Raw genomic sequence first — 20,515 nt, forward strand, 5'->3', positions numbered from 1 at the left:
GAACTTCTTTCAGTGAGAAATCTTCTTCTATGGAGTTCAGTGTGCTTAAAATATTAACCCATTATTCTGAGGGGCCAGTAGCAAATGAATGTGGGCTGTTCCAAAGTCACACATAAGATGGTAACCAAAGTGGAGAATGATACCAAACTCTGAACACTTAATTCATTGGTAAGATTCATCTCATTTACCCTCAAATCTCTGTGTCTTAGTTAACAAGACTGGTTCACTGGAAGGTGGTATTATGAGTTGATTTTTTCCCCAAAAAAAGATACGTTGGGGCTTCCCTGGTGGTGCAGTGGTTGAGAATCTGCCTGCCAATGCAGGGGATACGGGTTCGAGCCCTCGTCTGGGAGGATCCCACATGCCACGGAGCGACTGGGCCCATGAGCCACAACTACTGAGCCTGCGCGTCTGGAGCCTGTGCTCCGCAACATGAGGGGCCGTGACAGTGAGAGGCCCGCGCACCACTATGAAGAGTGGCCCCCGCTTGCCACAACTAGAGAAAGCCCTCACACAGAAACGAAGACCCAAAAATAAATAAATTTATAAAATTTATAAAATTTATAAAATTGTTATAAAAAAAAAAAAGATACGTTGAAGTCCAAATTCGCAGTACCTCAGAATGTGACCTTGTTTGAAATAAGGTCTTTACAGATATAGTCAAGTTAAGATAAGATAATTCATGTGGGACCTAATCCAATATGATTGATGTCCTTATAAAAAGGGGAAATTTGGACACAGAGACATGCACAGAGAGAAAACGATGTGAAGTGACACAGGGAGAATACTGTGTGAAGATGAACACTGGAGTGACACATCTACAAGCCAAGGGATGCCAAAGATGGCCAGCAAACCCCCAGAAGCTAGGCAAGAGGCATGGAACAGATTCTCCCTCACAGCCCTCAGAAGGAACCGACCCTGCCGTCACATGGATCTCAGACTTCTAGCCTCCTGATCTAAGAAGCAATACATTCTGTTGTTCAAGCCACCCAGTTTGTGGCACTTTGTTCTAGCTCCTAGGAATCTAATACAGGTGGTGTTTTGTTACACTCTGGGGCAGGCCAAGAACCTCAGAAAGAACCACTTTACTCCCAGTTGGAGCACAGTTGTGCTTTTTACAGAGGCAGCTTCAAATCCTTTATGGGAATAGGTACTATTTAAATTATAGCCTAAGAGTTGCCTACAGAAGGTGGGATCTAAATGATAACTTAACAAATGCCTTTGGAAGGCTACTCTTAATATCTATGAACGAGACTGAGCCATCTACAAAGCACAACCAGGACGAGGAGGCAGAGGAGGGTCAGGAGGATGCTCTTCTAATGGTCATACACATGACCCATTTCTAAAACTGCTGTGGCTACACACACTGAGAATGAACTCAGAATGTTTTTTACAACGCTCTGCATGGATTTAATAGACACACAACTGTTCTAGGTGTTTACCTGTTGCTTCATTTAAAGCTGGCTCAAGGCGTATCGTTTCTAGAAAATGCTCTAAAATTTTTTCAGGTGTTCCTGACATCACAGTATACCTGGATAAGAAATAAAACCATCATTAGTTTTTCAAAAGTGGGCAAATCATTAATATATAACATTTTACGTATCTACGTTTTTGGGGGTTTTTTGAGATCCCAGGGAACCATATGGACTCAACTTGTGACCCATATTCTCCATAAGGTAAGAAGGATCATGTACCTTGTCAAAGTCACATAGGAAGGCAACAGAAACATCACAGATTGAAGTAGTTACTAAAACATTATTCTTTTTTCCCTACATGGGACTAAAGTAAACTTCTTAGAGAGTGGCTCTAGCAGGCTGGGAACTGAGGCATTTCAGCCTTGTTCCAAGGGGGAGTGAACAGGAACGTGTAAATCCCGGGGCAGCTCAGGGCAAGGGGGAGTGACAGTAAACTAGGTTATCCATATATGGGTTACTTGTTGCAACATTTCGACTGCACGCTGGATTCCCCTGCCTATTTCTGGAATGCTCTGTCTTTCCCAACTGTACACTGGTATGTGCTTTGGAAATGCAGCTAAGAATAAGAGAAAACAACCCCCCAAAACACCAGTGAGCAAACAAACCCCAGTAGCATCTGAATAGGAAATAAATCAGTAGTGGAACATCCATGTAACTTATATCAAGGTCAAATATCAATTAGTTGGCAGGGTGGGGGATGTTAGGCATCATATCACAAGATCCAGCCATGAAGCTCTTCAATCAACACGGGAGGATGTATTTTTTTTAATTGAAGCTGGGTTATCTCAAAGTCATGTTTAAGACGGTCAAAAACAGTGGGTGAAAGCTGTAGGCAAAATACATGAATGGGACCTGGGTACTCCTATTCCAAAACGTAGACTTTGCTCTTCTGCTTGGCATTTCACTTAGGGCAAAATGACAGGGAAGAAAAACAACAATGAAAATAAAATTCTCTTGTGTTTAGAAAGCAGTGGTAGAATTCAGCTCCAGAACTCAGGGTTTTTTTGCCTCCTTACCAAAATACCCTTTCCCTGCCTGTTTGAGACCTTAGAGGAAGTGTGTTGAGATCCCAAGAATATCTCTAATGTAGTCAATCTCAGGGTCTTAACCTCCTGCCTGAGGGAGTGAAGAAGAGGCAATGCAACATATGACCCTGTGCCTGGGAACACAGAGTGAGTGAAGCAACCCCGGTTTTGGACAAGGTAGCAAATGCAGTCTATTTGGAAGGTAACTGTTACTTAAACCTATTGTGTTTGTGCATGTGTGTGTGTGTGCCCTCAGGACCAAAAGGAAGCTGAAGAGTTTAATCTCTGAAAGAATCTGGCTTTGGATCCTAGAGGAAGAGCCAGGTAATAAAAAAAACAAAAAAACAAAAAGCAAAAAAAACCTACTTTAATCAGAAAAGTATGACCCTTTTCTCAAAGTAAACAGCATAGAAGACGAGGGTTTTTCCTCTTATAGGCAATGACTATTTGAGGGAAGGAGAGGGCGAATCTATAAATGACTTTCAATACTTAAATGGAGAAAATTGCTGAGTTCATTCAATAATTCCTAAAATATATGATTCTTTGATGACCCTTCCAAGATGACCTGGAAGAGGAGCAGCATCTGGCCACACGAATAAGGAACTGGAGTTGGAGAGGGCAGCCAGAGGGCTGGCTTCCCATTCTGGTGTTCTTGGTTAGGACGTTTCTTAGCTAGGGTTTTTGTCTGGCCAAAATGAATAAAGGCTTACCTGGGTGGCAAGCCTTGAATGCTCTCGGCTCACTAGTAAGAGAAAATGGCGTCTGTACTCTCTGCCCACCTGGTCAATTGCAGACATCAGGGCACCTGTCTTTTGCTGCCAAAGTCTTCCTCTAGCGGTACAACTGCCTTACCCTATCCTCTCTCTCTTCTCAGCTCCACAGAAGGCTATTCAGGGGTTGGTAATCTCTCAGGACCAGGAACTCTGAAGAGGGAGGGACAGGGAGCTTCTGGCCTGTGATCTTGCAGCTCTGGGCTTGGCTGAAACATGTTATTACTTTCTTTCATGCTGGACACTGCCAGGTGCCTACTGCTTGACCTCTTTTTACATGGAGAAGACTTGAAGACCAGACAGTATGGCTCTCTTCAGTTTATTGCATGAAGAAGTTACTGTAGTCCAAGTTAAAGAGAACCCTGATTGGTTATATTAGCTAAGCTGTGAGGTTCTAAACTTGAGAGAGAAAAGTCTTTTTCTAACACCAAGTCTGGAAATGAGGACACGTCTATCTGCATCCGGAACAAAAAAAGAGGTGGGGAATGGTGCCTAAAAGAGACTATCTTTCTGCAAACAGGATGGAGTTGAACGATTGGGTGGTTGATTGTCTAAGGAAAAAGCAACACAGTCACTAAAACAGGAATAGTCATTTCAAATTCTCTCTTATTAAAACCACATAACCACAGAGCAGGAGATACCTAAAATGGTAAATATTTGAGGGTTTCATATAGTTTATCCAGCATGAGAAATACTGTCTTGCTATTGACATTTTAATATCACACTCAGAGTTAAGTGGCTTGAGGAGAGTCAGGCAGTTTTGAACGTTTAAAATGTACAGTTGTCCCTTGGTATCTGCAGGGGGTCGGTTCCAGGACCGTCGCAGATACCAAAATCCATGGATGTCCAAGTTTCTTATATAAAATGGCGTACTATTTGCATATAACCTACACACTTCTTCTCATATACTTTATTTTTATTTTTTTCTTCTCATATACTTTAAATCATCTCTATATTACTTATAATACCTAATACAATGTAAATGCTATGTAAATAGTTGTAAATACAGTGTAAATGCTATTTAAACAGTTGCCAGTGTGTGGCAAATTCAAGTTTTGCTTTTGGGAACTTTTTGAAAAAATTTTTTTCCCAAATATTTTCCATCTGTGGTTGGTTGAATCTATGGATGTGGAACCCCCAGATATGGAGGGCCAACTGTATGCATAAACTATTCTGGATTTCTCAGGGTAAAGGTAAATCAGAAAAATAACATTATCAGCACCAACATGGTGACCCTCTTTGAGCTGAAAAAAGATAATTTCTGAGGAGACAGGGGCCCTAAAGGATCCTAAATTTTAAGTCCATCCAGAGACACAGTTGTTGCCATGTTCTTCGAGTTGTCCAGAACATTAGGCCAAAATTCACTTACATGGCCCTCCCTTTTCAACTCCGGTCTGGCTCGGGAAAACTCAACATGGAAAACGACCCTTTGAAAGAGTGGCTTTTTACCCTTCAGGGAATGGTTGGCACGGTGCACTTCTGTGTATGCCTGACGTTTCCTAAATGGTGTGCTGTGAACATGCGCGAGGCTTTGAATCATATAAGAAATTTAGATTGGTCTACAGGACACAAATAAGGAGCTATAACAGAAATCAGATCCAGGCCTAAAATAAATTTAATGCGTGTGGGCTCTCCTTTTCCCTTTAGTTTGATTTCATAAAAAAATCTATATTTGGAGGGCACTCTGAATGGAAGCTGTTGTAACATGCAAACACTTTTGATCATCTTCCCATGCCATAAAGAGGTGAAAGAAGGGGGCCTCCGGGGCCCTGTTGGTCAAATGTTTTAAGGTTATGAAGCATTTAAGGCTTACTTTTTCAGGTAGCAAAATTTTCCTGAGACATCTGCGGCATTATTAAAGAATGTAGATGACCACTATAAAATGGTCTAGTTATACTTCAGAGCACTAAAGAAAATCACTGGGGGTAGTCCCAGACTTCACATAAAAAATATTTTTATCCTCATCCTCCTTTGTGGGCTGGAAGGACAACGGCTGAAAAACATTTGAGCAAGAACATTTTTCAAGAATGCATAGTAGTGAAAAATAGAAAAATAATAAAGAATTCTGGATGGTAATTTTATAGGTTTGTAAGTGAAGGGATAGTTTTTTATATAGTCTATTTTATGTCAGCCCTTTTGAAATATATTGCTTTGCAACGTTTACTAGATAGTGTTAAGGAGAGAGTATCTATATACTATATTTTGCTAGAGTAAGTTGTGCGGCTAAAGGAGCATAGACTCAGAAGTTGGTCAAGCTGGACTTGAATGCAAGCTCTATCATTAAAAGTGTTGTCATCCTGGGCAAGGAACTCACTTCTCTGAGCCTAAATTTTTCCATCATCTGTTAAAAGGGGTTGTAATAAGGATTAGATAAAATATGCAAGATATACTATGGCTCTTCAGTAACATTATATTTCTTCCTGCCTTCTTTGCAGATATGTTGACTCATCCAGATGAAATGTCTGAGCCTTGGGCTTTCAGTCTAAACAATTAAAACTCATCATTTATGGTGAGTGGGTTGATTAATGGGAACATCCCATTTACTTGTTGGCAAAAAAAGAAAAATACTTGGGATTCACTCCATTTCAACATAGTCTGTGGCCACATTTCTTTACCTACAGAATTGGTGTGTTTATTACTCTAGGATTAAAAATTAACGTCTACTTAAAAAATGAGATTCTGTAATTTTTTATAATTTCTTAGAGCTACATTTCCTAATTTCCCTAACTATTCAAATGTTCATACATTTGATTAAAAGAAGTCTCATGTAAGAAGTTTCAGCAAAAGATAGAACCGAACACAGACATACAGAAAAAGAGTCAAGTTAAATGGGTGACCTGATGTTCAATGTGAAGCAAATACCCTTCAGACGTTAGCAGGAATAAGTATGGATGAGGCCAAATAGATGTTTCCAGGCCACAGTCAATAGACCGTGTTGGGACTTCCCTGGTGGTCCAGTGGGTAAGACTCTGCGCTCCCAATGCAGGGGGCCTGGGTTCGATCCCTGGTCTGGGAACTAGATCCCACATGCATGCCGCAACTAAGAAGCCCACATGCCGCAACTAAGACCCGTTGCAGCCTAAATAAATAAATATTTTTTAAAAAATAGACTGTGTTATATATGAAGTGTGGGTTTCCATCAAAGATGCTCATTCTGACAGCATGATGAAAACACTTCTTGAGAAATCCTACATATGAAATTCAAATACCAAAGGTTCTCCACACCCAGGGGCCTACGTATCCCTTGAGCTGCCTGACACTCCTATTCCCATTGTTCTCTCCAAAGCTATTGCCTTCTGCTCCAAGCTATTACAGTTGCACACATACAGAGGGGGTGTTTTTACAGTGGGGGAATATTCACCCCCGAATTACTCTAGGCAGCACCGAGCTCGACGCAGTGCTAGAAACAGATACATTATACTCCACACGATGTGTGATTAGTCAATAGAGAGAAAAAAAGTCACACATACTGCCGTCTTCCACAAAAAAGGAGAACGTGCTATTGTAGAGATGATGATACCATGTGAAAAGGTTAATCATAGTCTGGCAATTGCAGTGTTGGATGCAAACCTACTTTTGCTGAGGCTGTGAGTTTCCTTGATTAGAAGCCCTGTTCCCTGCTGGGACCTTCTCCAGCACCAAGACATCTTGGTCATGTTCTTTAAGTCTGACTGTATTCGCCTCAACGTCCTGCAAATACAAATTACACCACATACAGATGCTGCCGTTTTCTCAGACAATGAAAAAAATTTCAAATGCTTCAGAAACTCATTTGGTGCTTGTGATGCTAATTGTTGCATCTACAAATTAAGTCATTTTCAAAGTCAAGGGCTGGAACGGTCAGAGAAAGGACCAGATGAGGTTGGAGGCACGTGGTTTTAAAAGTCTGCTGTTACCCGAGATGCAGAAAATCAGCTGAGGAGAGAGGAGTGTGCTCAGAGAAACCTTTGGGAGAGGGTGGTACAGCAGAAAGAGAGAGGAGAGCCAGTGCACTTATTCTTGATAAATATATGTGGCAAATAGCACTCAGCTTCAGCAGAGTTCTTTCATTCTGATTATCTTCTGAGGGTACTTAGTTTTCTTAGGAGTGGCATGTTTTCCCTCTAATCAAGACTTGTAAAAACTATCAGTTTGAAATGTGTTAAAAACACTTTTCAGTTATTTTGAATAGTTTTATAAATTATATCCACGATAATGGTCCTAATCTGATTCTTTCAAAGAATAATTGTGGCTGAGTGCAAATTTCATGTGTGTAAACTTCCAAAAGAGTAAAGTTCAAATTTCAATGTCATTAAAAAATAATTTATTAAAAAAACTTAGTGCACGTTTCCTCCTCATTTGGTTCCTATTTTAAGAGACTGGATAAAAACCAAATCAAATTCCATGTGGAGTTTTTCTATATTAGTCAATGCTTTAATCTTTAACAACTTTTTTTGCATCAAGAGAACGCATTCCTAAGACAAACTTTGTTGTCAGAAATTTTGCTGCCAAAGGCAAAAGCTTAAGGTTGTGTAGGAATAGGTGTCCACACATAAGGAAAGGGAACGAGACTGTAAATCTTCATTAAATAATGCCAAATGCACCAGAAAGCACAGAAGGTGCATTTAGGATTTTAGGGTAGGAGAGAGAAAGATGCTCAGGCTGGGAAAGGCATAGAAGGGAGTCTGCTCTGTGAGCCAGCAGGGAAGGGAAAAGAGCAAAGTGATCCTGGAGGGAACAGTGTCTCTGGGTGAGGTGGGATAGACCATGGGCCACCTGAAAGGCCAGGGCTGCTGGGACAATATCACCATGCCCAGTGGTCCACAATCAGGCTTCCACCAGCTAAAGCTGGGTTGTCCCTCCCAAGGGACCAGGGGCTGGATGGTGGGGAGAACCTAGGGACCATCTATTCTAATCATCACCCACTCTCACAAATACTTTAACAAGCTTCCATTAGGCCCATCTGCAGAGCCATCTCTAAGTGCAATCTCATGGCTCCTCCTACAACCCCAACTATTCTTCACTTACTTGGCCAGAGTCTGAAATTCCTTTAGTGTGAATCAATTTGACAAAAAGCACTTGAAATGAAAATGCTTGGTTAGAGTAACCATGGCGGACATTAATTGCCACTAAAATGTAGTCACTTAATAAATCTAGAGGGAGTGTGAGGATATGAGAAAGATTCAGATTTGGGAAGAGACAGGAGGTTTAGGATGGAGAAACACATGGAGAGGGAGGTAGGGAAGGACACAAAAGGGGAAACCTAGGATTGCAAAGAGAAATGTCTCAGACTTTGACATTTTGCCAAGGCATCCCTATTTGTCTTCAGTGCCCATGGACCAGTTCAGGTGTGTGCAGGGTTATTTGGTCCAGCACAGCACGGCACATTTGCAGCTTTACTGGAATATCACCTCTGGACCCCAGAACCCACCCCAGCACATTGAACATGCCAGGTTTGTAAGCAAGGCCCTTTGGCCCTAGAGCATTCATTAATCACTGTGCTGCTCAATTAACACTACACTCATTCTTCTTACCTGGCAAAAGTGAAAATGGAACGCCCCTCAGCCACACTTCACCTTGGACTCACCCTCAGGATCCGGTTAAAATCCTCCTTGTCTACTCTTAAGAAATGGCAGTTATCTTCTCGCAAGACGATGGAGGCAGCTCTCGGGGCATCATTCACTAGCGCTAACTTGCCAAAGTCATCGCCTTCGTGCAGCGTGCAGACCACGCCCTGGAGAGAGCAACACATCCAGAGGAAGGTGATCCCTGAAAGGGAGCAAACACCCACCTGCCCCCCACCCCTAAAACACTGTATATATATATCAACAGGCTGTACCCAGGGATGCCAAGTACGGGGGGAATCACATAATTACATTATAATGTTTCATTTCTCTTTCATTGAGTAATCTGGGCTAGGGCCTAACTTAAATGTATACATTATAATCCAGGGGCCCCAGAAAGTTCAGTACTACTCTGAGTATAATAACTTAGATAATTTATGATTAGAGATGCTATAATGTCTTTTCTGCATAGAGGAACAATGTTGTAGCAAGTTTACTTGTAGCATTAAGTTGTTAATACTTAGAACCACTAGTATATGGAGCATAATAAAGTTTCAGAAAGAAAAAAAGATATATATATATACCTTGCCATAAATGACTACATTCACTGATCCTTTTAGAATAATGTACCAGGAGGTGCCTTCTTCCCCCTGGTTAAACACTAGATACAAAAAGATGAAAAGACTTATGACAAGAGTAGAAGCACATCAGTATAAATTACAGCTTATCAAATCATCATTTTTAAGTCCCCAGAATTATGCATTTAACTCCAGAAGGGAAAAAAAATTACTGGCAAATACGAACTTATTCAGGTGGAATATTACTTCCTTTTCTTTAGAATGTGAAAGGAACAGAAATACTGCACTCCTTGCTGTGCCCTAAAGACACGTATTCACTAGATACAAATTCACCAGCTATCCATTCCTTAAAGCAATACATTTCCCCCACAATTCATCAAAACTTACTATAGAACACAGTTTTTAAAAGTATTCTGAATGGTAAAATGAAGTTTGAAAACATGCAAATCAGCACTACATAGTGTTGATGGATGCATATCTACATATTTTTTTTTAAATGGGTTGGAATGATAACCATGTCATATAGGGTAGGAGTTACCCTGGGGAGGGGAAGAGAAGAATGAGATAAAGGAGGGAACAAGGAGCCTTCAAATGTAGAATTTCATTTTTTAGAAAATATAAAAAATGAAAATATGAAAAAATATGGCATAAGGTTACTATTTGATAAAAAATGTTTTTTAAAAAGGTGTTTGTGGGCTGCCCTGGTGGCACAGTAGTTGAGAGTCCGCCTGCCGATGCAGGGGACATGGGTTCGTGCCCCAGTCCGGGAATATCCCACATGCCGTGGAGCGGCTGGGCCCGTGAGCCATGGCCGCTGAGCCTGTGCATCCGGAGCCTGTGCTCGCAACAAGAGAGGCCACAACAGTGAGAGGCCCGCGTACCGCAAAAAAAAAAAAGGTGTTTGTAACAACCTCTAGGCTAGTTTTTTGTTTGAAATATTTAAGTATTTCATGATAAAATGAAAACCATCAGTAAGAGTGAGTGAAAAGAATAAGAAAAGTTGTAAATCATCAGTGATCATAAAAATTAAAAAAATATTAAAAGTGAACCTTTAAAATGTAAAAAGACATTCTTACTAAAGTAAATATCAATGTTAGAAATACCACTTTTTTTTTGTTGTTGTTGTTGTTTTTTGTTTTTTGCAGTACGTGGGCCTCTCACCGTTGCGGCCTCTCCCGTTGAGGAGCACAGGCTCCGGACGCGCAGGCTCAGCGGCCATGGCTCATGGGCCCAGCCGCTCCGCGGCATGTGGGATCTTCCCGGACCGGGGCACGAACCCACATCCCCTGCATCGGCAGGCAGACTCTCAACCACTGCGCCACCAGGGAAGCCCCAGAAATACCACTTTTGATGACTAAAAGTAAAATATTTGAAACTCATTTTTAATTCTTTTTGCTTTTACAATTCATGGTCTCTGCTTATTTGACTAACACAACTCAGTGTGAAGAAAGAGCAAGGTTTTCCAAAGAATGTCTCTTGAAAAGTTAACAGGTGTCCATTATAAATGTTTTCTATGTTTCACTGGGTTTAGGAAGTGTCAGTTTAAATGGTGTGAAATTTATCTTTACTGTAGAACTCCTGAGAAAGGTAGCATGCTGGTATGTGTTACTATTCTCCAAGAGAGATTAGAGAAAGAGGCATTTCCTGATCTGAATACACCACTTACCATGTTTTTCAAGAAAGGTTTTGTAGGACGAGTGGGAAGTGCCAGCCGAAATAATTTTGCTCACTTTTTTTTTTGCGGTACGCAGGCCTCTCACTGTTGTGGCCTCTCCTGTTGCGGAGCACAGGCTCCAGACGCGCAGGCTCAGTGGCCATGGCTCACGGGCCCAGCCGCTCCGCGGCATGTGGGATCTTCCCGTACCGGGGCACGAACCCGTGTCCCCTGCATCGGCAGGCGGACTCTCAATCACTGAGCCACCAGGGAAGCCCTTGTGCACTTTTATTAATATGACATTTCAATTTCTTGCTCCCAAATATGATCACAGAACTAAACTGCAATGTGCATGCTGGAGAGATACTACCTATTAGTATTGCATAAATATTTGGGGCAAAAAAATTCTCTCAGGCTTGGAGCTGATAGTGAAAATGAGAGAAGAACAAGAAGGTAGGAGAGTGTGCCATTCTAACTAGCCTCTCAAGAGATAGATTAGTTCTTCTCAAGCCACAAACTGAAGTGAGGTCACTGTGAAAAGGTTTTGCCTGGGGTCCCCCCTGAAGAGCACTGACTTCATCTCACCCTCTTTAAACACTGCCTTGAGCCAGCAGGGGAGGGAGCAAGTGGAGACACAGGCTGGCAACTGCTCCCAGGCTGGCACCCAAAACCCAGCGGGCTGCAGAGTAAGGGATACGTGCTAGGAATAATCACAGGTCCAGAAAAACAAATGGTGCCACATGACATCCTGGCAAGTCAGACCCAGGCCCAACAAAGGGGAGCATTTGCAGTCAGGCTCCCATGGCACATCCTCGGGAGGGGGCCAGTCAGGCACCATGCACGATTACAGTCTTAACTTACACACGGTTCCTCCTTTGGCGTGAGACTCGAAAATGAGAACACCTGCTAACTCCCGTTTCACCTAGAAGGAAAAGAGAAAGAATGTGGGGAAAGGCCAGATTTGGGGGGGTTGGGGAGGGACTTTTTCTCTTTCCCTACAGTGCTGACTTCCACGTGGCCACCTCCCACTCTGCTTTGCTGCTCCTCCTGTCTAGAGCCACTCCCACTAGATGTGCCACTAGATTCTTTTTTTAGTTTTTTTTAAAAATTGAAGTATAGTTGATTTACAATGTATAGCAAAGTGATTCAGTTATGCATATATATATATTCAGATTCTTTTCCATTTTAGTTTATTACAAGATATCGAATATAGTTCCCTGTGCTATACATTAGGACCTTGTTGTTTATCTATTTTATACATAGTAGTGTGTATCTGTTAATATCAAATTTCTAATATATCCCTCCCTTCCTTCTCCTTCAGTAGCCCTAAGTTTGTTTTCTATGTCTGTGAGTCTACTTCTGTCTTTGTAAATAAGTTCCTTTGTATAATTTTTTTAGGTTCCACATATAGGAGATATCATATGATATTTGTCTTTGTCTGACTTACTTCACTTAGTATGATAATCTCTAGGTCCATCCATGTTGCTAAAAATGGCATTATTTCATTCCTTTTTATGGCTGAGTAGTATTCCATTGTATATATATACCACATCTTCTTTATCCATTTATCTGTTGATGGACATTTACGTTGCGTCCATGTCTTGTGTCACCAGACTCTTAAAGCTTTTACAAAAAGCTGTTTTATAAGCTAATTCATACAGGACAATCTCCCTAGAGACTGTTTAAACTTGGTTTCACATGTATGAACTAGGCAATTTCTTTGCCTATCTTTCATCTTGGTGAGAGGGTGAGAGCAACCACGATATCATGACTCTTGCTCCTGGAGGTTCTTCTTTGAATCACACATCATGCACCACTGCAAACATGTTAGAAAACTCAATGTCTTGAAGTTGAATAATTAAGCTTAAATGTGTGAGCTATTTTTTTTTTAATTCCAAACTATGGTCCCAAATTATGTTCTCTCCCCCTAAGAACCAAATAACCTGAGATCTTCCACAGTGCCTGGGTATCTGGGATTTGAGGTAGAAGACTCCTCCTTTCCACTACCCACAATCCTCCCAATTCCACCAAGTCTGGGGAAGTCAGAACATGCGCGTGCTGGGGACCCGGACACCAGGTAGGGAAAAGGGGTCTTCCCTCACTTCCCTCCCCAGCATGAGCTCGTGGAGCCTCGGCTGCTGCCCCTACAGATGCAGGAGCTCCCCGGGTGAGGCCCCCGGGCACTAGACCTATCCCACCATGGAGAGAGTGAAGATGACAGCAGGGTGGTGGGAGGGAGGGGCGCCTGGGCTGGACCAGACCCCTGGATACTCCATGTAGGTGAGCAAGCTTCCGGATCCCCAGTAGTGCAGGGAGTGGGAGGGATGCAAAGGCAGTCCTGTCTGGGTTGAAGGGGGAAGGATCTGGAACCCTTCTGCTTGGGGTTGTGGTGAATGCCTCACTGCTCTTAGTGGAGACCTGAACTCTACCCCCCGCCCCCGCCCCCCCCCCCGCCCAGAGCAGGGACTACAGGCACTGCCACCATGTGACAGTGACAGCATAATATGGCCTAGTGAGCTGGGAATGAAAGACAGATTAAGCAGATAGACATGGCTGAGGAGTCCAGCATAAAACCTGTGATCCGTGGATGCTGAAACAGCTTCTTTTATTATCATTATTATTATTATTGAATTATTAGCATATAGGAGACTTGTGTTGCCTGGAAATTGTGTTTCTCTGTCCCTCCTATGGCAGGAGACATTTCTGTCCACTGTTCTTCTAAATACCCTACTCACGTAAAAGTTCAGAGTCAGATACCGCCGTTGGGCCATTTTTCACTAGCAGGTACTGCTCTTGTGCCCTAAGATATCTGAACTAATGCTCTCTTGCACCTTCTGCTTCCTTTCTCAATTTGGCAGCAAACCTGGGTGGAGCTGGCCCCTTGGGCCAGGGCTGATCATCTTGATTTCTTGCCCCCCCAGCCCCGCTCCCACACACGGCTCTATATGTCATGGAAGGGACATCCCTCTTAAGGCCTGGCTCTCTTGTCTAGGTATGCGGGTTCCAAGACTCAGGAATTTTGAAGCATATGTTCCAATTCTACTCACATCATGCTGCCTTGGCATTTAGGGCAGCTACTAATAATGTAGTGATACTTGATCCTTTTTTGGTGATTGCACATGGATGTAGCTTCCTTAGGATCTCGTGAGAAACAGGAGGGGCCGTTTGTGAGGGAGAATTCAGGCGTTCCTGCCCCCACGCCCACACTCTCCAATACTCTCCTTCAGGCCTAACAGTGCATTTAACTCAAACCGTGCGCTCCTCCCCGCCGCCTCAGCTAAGAGACAACTTACCGTGGTAGAAAGATGGGATAAGGCTTTAATGTGAAGGAGTTCTTCATAGATAATTTCTAGGTCATCCACAGTCCTCTGGCCAGGTCTACAAAGAAAAAAAAGTAACAAGGAAAGAATGAGATAAAAGTCATTGCTAAGGGCTTGAAATATAGGGGTGAGGGTCAGTAACATGTTCAGGGAATTCTTAGGAGAAATCCCAATTAAAAAAACATCGGCAGAGGGAGAGATTATGCTATGATCATTCCTAAAGGGATTTTTGACATGAACGTGTTCCTTGATGGAAGGACATGGAAGAAATCAGAAGGGCACATAATCCCCTTCCTTTCCATCTCAGAGGGAAGAACATCTCTGTTCACACTGTAGTTGGCTAACTGACCTCTTACTTCATAGATGATCGTTCTACAAAATTGCTTTTCATCACTGCCTTAATCAATAACAACACACATATGGTTTAGCATCATTAGGAACTATTGGTTCAACCAACTTGACGATCAATCCACATTTCTTGGGATCCTGATATCTTAGCTTAAACGAGTAATAATGCTGTTGTCACTGTTGTTTTGGGTTATGTAATAGGCTTCCACCACAGGACTCAGATAAAGGATGAATATAGACAACATTTTCTCACCTATCCCTGAGGAAGTGAGGGCATGAGATGGGCAGAAGGCAAACAGTCGTGTGTGGGATTAGTAAAAGAGGGAAAGAAGGGAAGAATACACCTGCATTTCCCCAACTCCGTTCCATGGAGGACTACTGTTCTATGAGATGTTAATCAGTATACCATGTACAGTTTTTTCCCTATAATTTATTATAAAACTAGTATCTAATAGTCTGCCTTTAAGGATGGGCCTTGTGGGTATTATGGACATGTTGGCACAGGAGGACTGACTGGATTGCTGATCATCTTTCATGTCTATAATAATTCTGGAATCACTAATAGAGTTTAATTATACATCAATGGTAAAAGGCATGACTGGTCAGGAATTTGGATTTCCTATTGCTCTCTCCAGTATAAGAAACCCTGACTAATACGTTTTTGAAACTAAAAAACAAACAAATGTGTTATTAATTCTGAGAGTGCTAGGAAGTCCATCTCCACATTGATGGACAGGTGACATTCACTCTCAGCTAAGTGCTATAGTCACGAGTGTTACCTATTACATAATCATCATCTGTCTTATGCATTTTGTCCTAACATTTCAATAACTTGTGGTATTATTTAATGTTCCTGTATATTAAACATCTAAACCTCAAGGAGCTGCCGATGGTGTTCCATCATTACACTGTATGTTAAAGAGTGTTCCTTGATCAAATAAGTTCAGGGAGTGTTGGTGTACTGAGCAGACCACTGGGTTTAGAGTCTGAAGATCAGGTTTCAACCTTGGTGCAACCATTCGCCAGCTGTGTGACATCAGAGGCTCAGTTTCCTCTGTAAACTGGGGACAGTATCTTTCTGAGAGTGATGTGAGAACTAAAGGAAGTAGCGAATGGGAAGGTATCTGCATATTTATTTGAGTGAGCGGAAAAAAAAATCCAGCAAAGTGATATTCGAAACTTAAACCCTTGCACGAGAAAAACAAACTTACAAATTAAGTATGACACTTGGTTCAGCAAATTACATCTAGAACTTAGTCAATTATTAGATAAGTACTTGGAGCTATCGAAACTGAATTGTCAATATTCTAAAAGAGTTGAGTTAGATAATTTTGCAACTATATTCCAGATCAAATGGGAGCTAGCTGGAGGAAGAAAACTCTTTGCATCCCTTGGGCATTACCTTCTCAAGGACAGCTTTAACACAAACAAAAGAATATGATATCCTTCTCTGATAGAAACAACAGAGGGTATATTTCCTAATGCCTGCCTGTACTAAATCCATGACCTAGGGAGATGCCAGCCAGGTTCACCTCCTGCCAAGGATCACCACTTAAGGATACACTGTGCCCCAATCTAGTGGAATGCAGGAAGTAGGGGACCCACCGAAGGAAAATCTATGGCCCCAGGGACTCTGAAGGAGCCAGGCCTTCTTAGCAAGGGGCCTAATCTACTACTTGACTTAGACATGGGGATTTTGAAACTAGGACCCTTGGAGATTTAAAAGTCAATTGAGTCACCTCAGTCCATCTACTACTATAGAGGCAGCTCATGTGAAGTCTCAAGGTGGGCGTAATAGGATTATGGCTCTTCAGCACAAGGGGCAGCCCTGCTGTTCCTGCTACTTGACATCAGCCGCAAATAGCATGGACCCTCCTAGAAGCTTGGCTAAAGGAGAAAAGGGTCGCCAAGTCTCATTCTCAACTCCATGGAGCGGGCTGTTATGGAGGGAGAAGAAAAACTCAGCTGGGAAAAGAAAGGGTTAGAATTTAGCTCTAAAATCTTGACAGATTCAGAGTTGGAATTTGGGGAGCAGATATCTATGAGTTTAGGAAGAGTTTTCACATAATATCAACATGAAATCCACACTGATCAAGTTTTACAGATTAAAAAAATAAATGCTGCCTTTAGGATCTATAAATCCCATTATATTAAAGATCACTGAATTTCATCCAAGAGTTAAAACAGATGATGATGAAATCTGTCAGACCCTCAATGCAGCATACTGAAAATTTGACAGAGTGGGTCAAGGCTGCCCTTTGAGCCGCTTAGTTAGTCTTAGGACCTGCACCAAAGTGTGGGAGAAGAGAGGTAAAGATGGCAACATTCAGGCTATTTTCGAAACCCACTCAACTTCCCACTGCCCCACACTACTGAGCACTGCCTGAAGCTCTCCTCCCCCAGGCCGCTGCCCTCCTCGATCTCTTCCTGGTCTTCCAGACATTTCTTCCCAGTGTCCTTTATGAGCTGTTGTTGTTTTTTTCACCTCTTGAATTGTGCTGTGCCCCCAGGCTCTGCCTTCAGCTCTGTTCTCACTTCGTTCTACCTTCTCTCTGTGGGAAAAGTCCCCAGCTTTCATCTATACGATGCTGAGACCTAAATCTTTACCGCCAAACAGATTTCTCTCTTGAGCTCCAACAGCTTCCTGGCCATCAATTCCCAGACAACCCACAAGTGCCACAAGCTCAATCTGTCCAGAAGTGCTCCCTCATCAACACACAAGGCTCTTTTAAAGCAGGTCTCAACTGACTTCCCTAGACTCATCTCTCTTTTCTCTCTTCACACCTTCCCTCATGGCTATCTATGTTCTTTGCTCCAGGGATAACCAGACATCTCCCTGGTCCTCAGACACGCGATGCTCTTTCTCGCCTCCAAGACTCTTCACGTGCTCCTCTCTTTGCCTGGGGTTTTTAATTTTTTCCTGCTTCAAGCCCAGCTCAGATGTCCTCTCACCTAGGTAAAACTGGTTCTCCAAAATTTATTCTTCCATGGCACATGATCCAACTGCTGTGGCAATGACAACATACTGTGAAGGATGTTATTTGCTTAAAAACCCGTGATTTTATACTGCTCTTCTCAAGAGAAGCAGCATCTGGTAGTGCAAAGGGTGCTAAGCTAAAAACAGAAACAGGACTTGAGGTCTAAAACAGGAACTTCCTAGGGGCCCAATTGGTCCAATGCCTTGTCCCTACATCTGTAAAAATAGGGATAATAAACCGGATTGTAAAGATTAAACGAGTTAATATACACAAAGCATTCATACATTGGAAATATGGCACACATGCAGGATGGCATTATTAAGGGGGACAGTGTTCAATCCATCTCATCAGATGAATGCACGCACAGGTTCTCACAATGCATGCACGAGTCAAGGTCTGCCCAGGGGAGATGGCAGAGGTACCAAGGACCAGTTCTTGTTTTGGGGCCTGAAGAAAATAGGGGCTTATGCTCTGTTATCCTTCCCACTGAAGGTCCATTAGGACAAGGCGCCCATGACACAACTCACTTTAGGTACAGCACACATAAGTGTCATGGTAAGTAGTTAATGACTAATGGAGGGAGGAGACAGGATGAAAATGTTGGATCTCACCTGTTACTCCAAATCCCATTCAAAGATAGAAAAGACAGATTTTTCTGTAGGATTATACATTTATTCATCCAGTTTTAAGAAGTTACCATTTTAGACCAGCTGAAGTTATTCAGTCTAACCAAGTCAAGATCAGTGGGGGCCTGGACGGAGATGACCGTGAAAGACCAAGCAGCACCTGTTGGGTAGGACCCCTTTTTTAAAATTTTTTTTTATTTTTGCGGTACGTGGGCCTCTCACTGCTGTGGCCTCTCCCGTTGCGGAGCACAGGCTCCGGACGCGCAAGCTCAGCGTCCACGGCTCACGGGCCCAGCCGCTCCGCGGCATGTGGGATCTTCCCGGACCGGGGCATGAACTCGTGTCCCCTGCATCGGCAGGCGGACTCCCAACCACTGCGCCACCAGGGAAGCCCAGGGTAGGACCCTTTTTATGGTCAGAATTTTGTCTGCCATGCTAAAGGTCTGATAGGAAAGATATTTAAAAATCCAAAACAGCACTGAAAATAAGTAATGTCACCACGACAAACCATAACAGCACTATCAGTGGACCTGAGAGTTTCAGGAATTCTTGGGTGATAGGAAGCAGATAGGGATAGAATGGCTGAGGTGTGTCTGGAAGCAGACACAGCTCCGGACTCACAGAAGAGACCATCACAGGAGGGAGACAGCACTGCTGATAAGACAAGGGCAGGAGAGGGTCCCAGGGCTCATCAAAATACCGCTCCACTCAGGACAGGGGGCCGCTGGGCCCCTCTCCCACTCTACGCACCGAGCAGCAGCCTGCCCCAGGGTTTACTGCCAGGCTACAGCTCGAGACCTGCTCCAGAAGAGCCTGAGAAGGAAGCAGAGGCCTGCGCCCTCCTGCCAGACACAGAGGATGGAAAGGAGTGCCAGCTCTCCCAGGAGGGACTTCCCGGGAAGGGCTCTCTTCTGGGAGAGCCTCCTACGCTTGGCAACTAGTGGGAAGACGGTAGTGGCTTCACCCTGTCTGTCCCCCTCATGCCTCTGATAAAGCAAGGCCTGTCTGGAAGCATGGCCCCCACTGCCTTCACAGGGATGGGAATGTGGATGGCCAACCTGCAGAGACCCACGTGGAACTTACTCTACCCCTGGACCTCCATTCATCAATAACCAAAACGAAGAAATACAGACTTCCACGGGGCTTGCTGGATGCCCTGGAGACACATGACAGCCATGTGAAACAGAACGGAACAAAGCCTAGAAACAGTTTAGTCTGCGAGTCCTAAATAACATCCCGAATAAAAGCGAAAAAAGGAAAAAAACAAAAACGAGCCTGTGGTCTACAGTGGTCAGTGTCATCACAGGGCAGGCCACTGTCCCTGGGCGATCCACCCAGGTAGGAACCAACTTTTTGGTCCTGTTTACAGCACATGTTTTAACAAGGTGAGAGAAGTCAGGACTGCAGGGTGTGAAGAGACTTGCTTTAGAAAATGAGCATATTCACAGTTAACAAAGCAGCAAAAGCGTTTGGGAGAGGGGTTCGGGAGAGGTGTGCCACGAAGTGTTTCCATGGACGAGCTGATAGGGTTGAAAGTTGAGGGAGGTCCCAGAGAGGAGGCCAGATGGAGTGAAAGCCGGTCTGCGTCCACCGAATCAAATGGGAGCCCCTCCCCCATCCCAGTGGACTCTGGCCGCAGTGCCAGAACAAGCCCAGCCAAGCCGGAGCCGCCCGCTCAGAGCCGCTGTGCCATCTAGTGTCTCAGAAGAGACTCACCTCTCTGCTCTGGAAACACACGAAAGCTCTCTCCTCTCGAAGTACCCCACCCCCTGGAAGAGCGCCCGACACCACATCTAACATGGAGCCTTCCCTACCACGATCACTGAACAAAAGCGGGCTCGTCGTGGCAAACAGTGGCATTAAGTACCTCTCATGCTTTGGTCTTTGTGGGGCGGACAGAGAAAAAACTGGAGAAGAGATCCTGCAGATCAGCCCCCAGCCTGTTCCAACAGTAATGAAAGGGTCCCAAGGACTGAAGGCAATTGGGCTTTCAAGAGTCAAGGGAACACTGTGCCCCGCGCGCAGGAGGAGGGAATTCCCAACGCACCTTCACAGAGGACCTGCGAGGCTGGGGAAGTGAATTGACTCTCCCGGCTGCTCTGAGTGGCAGCCGGTGAATGTACCTGGTCTTTACTCGTCCTTCTCCAGATGTCACAGGGAGAGGTATTAGGCATCCCTGCTTCTTTACAAATCTGCGT

At 43.6% G+C, this 20,515-nt stretch overlaps 1 protein-coding gene across 1 annotated transcript in view; it reads right to left on the reverse strand.

Moving 5' to 3' along the window:
* Positions 1-20,515, reverse strand: part of RAPGEF4 (Rap guanine nucleotide exchange factor 4) — a gene marked incomplete at its 5' end in the record, with an annotated part of 314,253 nt that overhangs the window by 53,067 nt on the left and 240,671 nt on the right. The window contains 6 exon segments of the mRNA XM_081243002.1: positions 1,443-1,531; positions 6,845-6,960; positions 8,837-8,983; positions 9,398-9,474; positions 11,907-11,967; positions 14,339-14,423. Of these exon segments, the coding sequence (XP_081099128.1) occupies positions 1,443-1,531; positions 6,845-6,960; positions 8,837-8,983; positions 9,398-9,474; positions 11,907-11,967; positions 14,339-14,423 (575 nt within the window).

This window comes from Mesoplodon bidens (genome assembly GCF_964165515.1).
Source record: "Mesoplodon bidens genome assembly, chromosome: 8".
NCBI classification, from domain to species: Eukaryota; Metazoa; Chordata; class Mammalia; order Artiodactyla; family Ziphiidae; genus Mesoplodon; species Mesoplodon bidens.